This window comes from Eschrichtius robustus, chromosome 19 (assembly GCF_028021215.1).
Source record: "Eschrichtius robustus isolate mEscRob2 chromosome 19, mEscRob2.pri, whole genome shotgun sequence".
In the NCBI taxonomy this organism is placed as follows: domain Eukaryota; kingdom Metazoa; phylum Chordata; class Mammalia; order Artiodactyla; family Eschrichtiidae; genus Eschrichtius; species Eschrichtius robustus.
The window spans coordinates 30,001,002-30,008,147 of record NC_090842.1 but is presented as its reverse complement, the minus strand read 5'-3'; the positions used below and the strand labels follow the sequence as shown (position 1 = coordinate 30,008,147).

At 42.4% G+C, this 7,146-nt stretch overlaps 1 protein-coding gene across 2 annotated transcripts in view; it reads left to right on the top strand.

Annotated features, from left to right (window-relative positions):
• Nucleotides 1–925: 925 nt before the first annotated feature.
• LPCAT2 (lysophosphatidylcholine acyltransferase 2) overlaps nt 926–7,146 on the top strand; it is a 63,962-nt gene continuing 57,741 nt past the window's right edge. The window contains exon 1 of one of the 2 annotated variants that reach the window (XM_068528343.1): nt 926–1,245. In XM_068528343.1, coding sequence (XP_068384444.1) covers nt 1,075–1,245 — 171 coding nt within the window. In that variant the 5' untranslated portion in view covers nt 926–1,074. Of the gene's footprint in view, nt 1,246–5,818; nt 5,955–7,146 lie in introns of those variants that run through there. The other variant, XM_068528344.1, reaches the window with a different exon arrangement.

Genomic DNA, 7,146 nt, shown 5'->3' with positions numbered 1-7,146 from the left:
TCATCTAGTGCAGAGGGCAGTGGTGGTTTTGTCATTTTCTAGTAATTGCAGCTCAATTTTCCTTTGGAGAACTATCTCCCCATTGTCAGTCCATATTTTGAGTGAAAGAGATTCCACTCCTGGCACCAATTTCTATATTAGTCCGGACTCTCAGCGGTAACTGATAAATATCCCACCCAAACGGGTTTAAGCAAAAACAAAACATACACCAGAAATCAAACCCACCCTGGATAATTAACCCTCTTAATGGAACAGCCCAGGGGTTGCTCCTTGAATTGCTGGATTCAGGTTGTTTATCTAAGTTCCGTTTATCCCTGATTACGAAGGGGGCAGCGGAGGCTCATGGAGACACTGATTTGACCAAGTCAAAGAGCCAGTAAAAGCGAAAGGAGGGGCTTCCCTGGTGGCGCAGTGGTCAAGAATCCACCTGCCAATGCAGGGGGCATAGGTTCGAGCCCTGGTCTAGGAAGATCCCACATGCCCCGTAGCAACTACGCCCGTGTGCCACAACTACTGAGCCTGCACTCTAGAGCTCATGAGCCACAACTACTGACTGAGCCCGCGCGCCTAGAGCTCGTGCTCCGCAACAAGAGAAGCCACCGCGGTGAGCAGCCCCCGCTCACCGCAACTAAAGATAGCCCGTGGGCAGCAAGGAAGACTCAACGCAGCCAAAAATAAATAAATTTCTTAAAAAAAAAAAAAAAGCAAAAGGAAATCCAGGTCCGCCTGACCCTAAAGCAGAGAACTCAGCCTAAACTGTCTCTCATTGGGGGTGCCTTGCTCTGAAGGAAAAACATTCACCCCCAAGGAGGCTGAGCTATTAATCCCAAGAGCAAAAGCCAGACAACCTAAAGGGGTGGGGGTGGGGGTGGGTGTGCTCAGGGGGGTGGGGCCAGGGCCTGGGCGTGTTCAGAGCCAGAGGGGGCGGGGCGAGACCGGAGGGCGGCTAGGTAACTTTGGCGCCTGCGCAGAGACCCCGGACTCCTAAACTGCTCCCCCTCAAGCCTTGGCGGCAGCGGTAGCTCGCACGGACCGCTTTGGTCTCTTCGCTCCAGTGAGACGCCGGGCTCGGCCATGAACCGGTGCGCTGAGGCGGCGGCGGTGGCGGCCTCCGGGCCCGGCGCGGGCGTCGGGAACGCGGGGCTGCGGCCGCGCATAGTGCCCCGCCAGGCGTCCTTCTTCCCGCCGCCCGTGCGCAACCCCTTCGTGCAGCGGACACGGCTGGGCGCGGCGAGGCGCATCCAGGTGCGGGGCGAGGGTCTGACAGGGGACGCAGATTCAGGTGCGGGGCGAGGGTCTGACAGGGGACGCAGATTCAGGTGAGGGGCGTCTGACAGGGGAACGCAGATTCAGGGGAGGGACGTGGGTCTGAGAGAGGAGGCAGTTTGAGGGGGGCTTGGGTCTGTCAGGGGAGGTTGTTGTCAGAGGGGAGTGCGGGTGTGAAGGGGAAGTGGCTGAGGAGGGCGTGAGTCTGGGAAGCGAGGCTCTGAGGAAGACAGGGATGTAGATCTGAGAGGGGAGGGCTTTTGAAGGGGCCATGAGTCTGCAGGGGACAGAGCTGCGGGACTGAGAATTGAGGGCCCTTGGAGGATGGTCTGGGGGCGTGTGTGAGAAGAGAAGATGCAGAGAACATGTGGGCCTTGGAGGAAGGTCCTAAACAGGAGGAGGCTGAGCAGGCAGGCCATTGGCGGAGGAAACATTCCACGCTGAGAAGAGGGGATAACTCTGGGAGAACTTCGACTTGAGTGTGTGAAAGTCTAGTGGGACGTCGTCGTAGCACAGGAGAGTGGGTTTGGGGAAGTTTTTGCTTTGCCGCAGGGAAGGAGAGGAGTCAGTTTGGGATGGGAAGAGTAAGGGAGAAGGCAGAGAGCCCAGGGCTGGAATTAGAACAAGAAGAAAGGCTGGGATGATAGGGCTGAGCAGGGGCATCCAGGACGGGCAATCACAGTCTAAGAAAAGGGATAATATGGGGCAGCTGAAGGGATTCAAGAGTTTTTGGTCCTGAATCAGTTTTCACCCAAACACTTGCAGAAGTGTTCAAGGATGCGAAGCAGCCCAGACTTTCTTTCACTGTTAAAAACGGCTATATACAAAAAGGAAGTTTCCTGTCCTTTCCTTTTTCTTGTAAAACGCTGCATTTACCATTAGCACTTACACTCGCTCTTTGGACTTCCTGTTTGGTGAAGTTAGTGATCAGAGAACAAGATTGACTATGCAAGCTACGTTTGTCCTTTGTGTTCTGCATGGAAAAAATGGTTTTAATATTTTCCTGTCCATCTCACCCATTTATTTACTTTGGATTTGAAATAGTGTAATTTTTGCACGGCATACTTGTGTGCCCTGAGACTGTTGTTCTCTACGATGGAAGCAGGTTAAGTGGTGGGCTAAGCAGCATGGGATGGTGGTTAGAATAATGGTAGATGGGTGTCTGGTTGAAGAAAGGTGTGAGAGAGGAAGACAGTGAATGTAGTAATACCTCTTTGTAAAGAAACTAAATGTTTAAAACTTTGATCTTCATGTCTTTAAATGGATAGATATTCCCTTTATATCTTAAAACTTCTGAAACACTTAATAAATACATTGACTATCGTTCAAGATTCCTTTTGGTCTGATTTAGTCAAATCGGTCATACTTAAATGAAAGTCATGTCTGTCTATTTGGCTTCATGTTTTGGAGAGAGGCTCAAAGTGGCGTATTTATAAGTATTTATATTGTACCTGGAGTAAATTATTAAGTTTTTGAGGGTTGTTTTTTTTTTTAATAGCGTGCCTGCAACCATTTTGAGAGCACTTTCAAATAACCCTGTAAGAGTTGTAGTATGATGGAAAGATCACTAGTCTTAGTCAGAAAACCTGCTCAGGCCCTGCCATTTATTAGTTGTGTAACTTTGGCCAAGTCACTTAACCTCCCTGAACTTCACTTTCCTCATCTATTAAATTGGAATAATAATACATGGAAGAGGGATTAAAATTTAAGTGAGATAATGTGTGAAAGAATCTGGTATTGTTTGCTTATCTTAATATTGATAGTTATGCTATTTGTTATCTACAATTGTATACTGCACTTAAAATTTACCACTCGGATTGGATAGAAATGAATATAGTCTCAATATTTTTTTAAAAATTAAAAATGCATGTAGACCAGAGATTCCAAAGTAGTTTCAGTGGCTTGAACAGTCTGGGTAAAAGGAAAATTTAAATAGACATGATTGAAAAACAATGTTGTCTGTATTATCCAGTTTAAAAGATTGATATACTTGCATTTAAGTATGATTCGATATGATTAAATCAGACTAAATTTAATCCTAAATGATGATCAACGTCTTGCTTAAGGACTGGTGTGACTTGCGTCTCATTATAGGGCTTAGCTTTACTGCTCCCCTTCTCTTTTTTGACCGTTTAAGGGTCTGCTACATAGTGGCATATAAAAAATTAGCCTAGCTTCTATTTCCTCAATAGAATATGGAACTAAAACGAGTGTTTGGTTGTAATTGTGGGGTCATTTACCATACCAAAAATATTTGTTGGTTGCCTACTATGTGCCAGGCACACTGTTAATCCCTGGAGACATAGCAATGAACAAGAGAAATAAGGACCCTGCCTATTTAAAGCTTGTATTTCACTGAAAAAGTTAAACAAGCAAGTACAGAAATATATAATTCCATGTTTTAGTAAGTGCTATGAAGAAAGTCCAGAGAAGAAAATAATCCCAATAGAGTGTTGAAAGAAGGGCTTCCTACAGAGATGACATATTACCAAATGGCAATATAATGGGTAATCCTCTTAATTCGACAGAGTTACTCAGAATTGATTTTGTCATCTTAATAATGTTTAAAGATTAAAATTTTAAATCAACTTTGTGTATATACTAGCAGCAAACAATTGCAAAATGAAATTAAATAATCTCATAATAGTAATAAAATAACATTAAATACGAAGGAATATATTAACCAAAAGCATGCAAGACCACTACAATGAAAACAACAAAACACCGTGGTGAGAAATTAATGAAGATTTACGTAAAATGAAGAGGTATACCATGTTTATAAGTTTGAAGAATCGACATTATTAAGATGATAATTCCTCCCAAATTGATCTATAGATTCATTGAAATCTCAACAAAAATCCCAACAGGCTTTTTGTTTGTGTGGAAACTGACTAATTCTGAAATTTATGTGGAAGTGCAAAGGATCTATATTAGCCCAAAAAAAGCTTGAAAAAGAAAAAGTTGGAGGACACACACTACCTTATGTCAAGAATTACTACAAAGCTACAGCAATTAAGAGAGTAGGGTAGTATCGACAGAAGGACAGATGAATAGATCAATTGAACAGAATAGAGAGCCCACATGTATGTTCAATTGATTTTTGACAAAGTTGTCAAGAAAATTTATCAGGGAATGTCAGGTCTTTTCAAAAATTGGTTCTGGGGAATTCCCTGGCGGTCCAGTGGTTAGGACTCGGCGCTTTCATTGCTGGGGCCAGGGTTCAATCCCTGGTTGGGGGACTAAGATCCCGCAAGCTGCAGCGCAGCCAAAAAAAAAAGGAGGGGGGATGGAATTGGTTCTGGAACAACTAGATAAATCTATGGATAAAAATGAGACTTGATCCCTTCTGCACACTACACAGAAAGTAATTTAAGATGGATCATAGTCTTGAACATAAAAGCAAAACTCATATATCTTCCAGAAGAAGAAGAAAATATAAAATATCTTCATGATCTGGAGATAGATAAAGATTTCTTAGAAAGGATGCAGAAGAGAACTAAACAGAAAATAAAAATTGATAAATTAGTCTTCATCAGAATTAAAATTCTTCTCATCAAAGGATACCGTTAAGAAAATGAAAAGGCGGACTTCCCTGGTGGCTCAGTGGTTAAGAATCCGCCTGCCAGTGCAGGAGACACGGGTTCGAGCCCTGGTCCGGGAAGATCTCACATGCCGTGGAGCAACTAAACCCTTGTGCCACAACTACTGAGCCTGCACTCTAGAGCCCGTGAGCCACAACTACTGAGCCAGTGTGCCACAACTACTGAAGCCCGCACACCTAGAGCCCGTGCTCCGCAACAAAGAGAAGCCACCACAGTGAGAAGCCCGGGTACCACAATGAAGAGTAGCCCCGGCTCACCGCAACTAGAGAAAGCCCACACATGGCAACAAAGACCTAACACAGACAAAAATAAATAAATTAAATTTAAAAAAAAACAAATAAAGAAAATGAAAAGGCAAGCCATGGAATGGGAGAAAATATTTTCAATACGTGTATTGAAAAAGGGCTTGTAAACAGAACATATAAAGAACTCCTACAAATTGATAAGGAAAGGACTAACTACCCAATAAAAATGGGCTAAAGACTCGAACAGACAGTTAGGTTAAAGGGATGACCAATAAGCACATGAAAAAGTGTGCTCACCATCATTGTTCATCAAGGAAATATGAATTAAAACCACAATGAGATATCATTTTACACCCACTAGAATGGCTACAAAGACTGACAACACTGAATGTTGATGAGGATGTGAAGCAACAGGAAATTTCATACTTTGTTGGTGGAGATATAAAATGATACAACTACTTTGGAAAACAGTTTGTCATATCCTGGCCCAACAATTTCACTCCCCTTGAAATGAAAATGTATGGCCACATAGAGACTCAAACATGAATGTTTACTCATAATAGCTAAAAACTTATAATAGGCTAAATGTCCCTGAACAGATTAATGGATAGATTAAATGTGATATGTTCATACAGTGGAATATTACTCTGCAATTAAAAAGACTATACTGGGCTTCCCAGGTGGCGCAGTGGTTGAGAGTCTGCCTGCCGATGCGGAGGACATGGGTTCGAGCCCTGGTCCGGGAGGATCCCACATGCCGCGGAGCGGCTGGGCCCGTGAGCCACAACTACTGAGCCTGCGCATCTGGAGCCTGTGCTCCGCAGCCGGAGAGGCCGCGATGGTGAGAGGCCCGCGCACCGCGATGAAGAGTGGCCCCCACTTGCCGCAACTAGAGAAAGCCCTCGCACAGAAACGAAGACCCAACACAGCAAAAATAAATAAATAAATAAATAAATAAATAAATAAATAAATAAATAAAATAACTTCCATCCCTACCCTTGCTCCCACAGTCACTCTCTAAAAACCTTTAAAAAAAAAAAAAAAAAAAAAAAAGACTATACTACTGATACATATGACAACATGGTTGAATCTCAAAAATATGAAGTGAAAGAAGCCAGACATAAAAGAGTACATACTGTATGGTTTCATTTATATGAAAATATAGAACAGGCAAAAATTATAGTGAAAGAAAGACTGACTGTCAGTGGTTGCTATACACTGAGGATATATTGACTGCAAAGAGGCACAAGGGAACTTTTCTGGGTGATGGAAATGATCTATATCTTGATTATAGTGGTGTCTGCATTGGGTTATGCATTTGAAAACCTCATACTTAAAATAGGTACATTTTATTTTATGTAAATTATGCCTTAGTAAAATTGATTTTTATAAAAGACTACAAACACCAAATGTCAGCAAGGATGTACAGTAACTGAAATTCTCATACACTACCAGTGACACTTTAAAATGATACAGCCACTTTGGAAAATTGTTTGGCCAGTTTCTTATAAAGTTAAACTACATCTGTGACCCAGCAATTCCACTCCTAGGTATTTACCTATGAGAAACAAAAACAACTATTCCCAAAAAGGCTTGTAGAAGAATGTTTGTAGTGGCTGTACATAATAGCCCACAACTGGAAACAGCCCAAATGTTCATCAGCAGGAGAATAGACAGATTGTCATGTGGTCATATAGTGGAATAATACTCTGCAGTCAGAAAGAATGACTTACTGACATCGAAAGCAACATAGTTGAATTTCAAAAACATTATGTTAAGTGGAAGAAGTGAGACACACAAGAATGCATAATGTATGGTTCCATTTATATGACACTCAAGAACATGCAAAACTAATAATATATGATGATAAACATCCAGCATTGGTTGCCTAAGAGGATAAGGATTGACTGAAAAGAGATTATGAGGCAACTTTCTGAGTGGGAGATGTGTTCTGTATCTTGATTGAGGTGATGTTTACAAGAGTACACATTTATCAAAACTCATTGAATTATACAGTTAAAATCTGTATATTT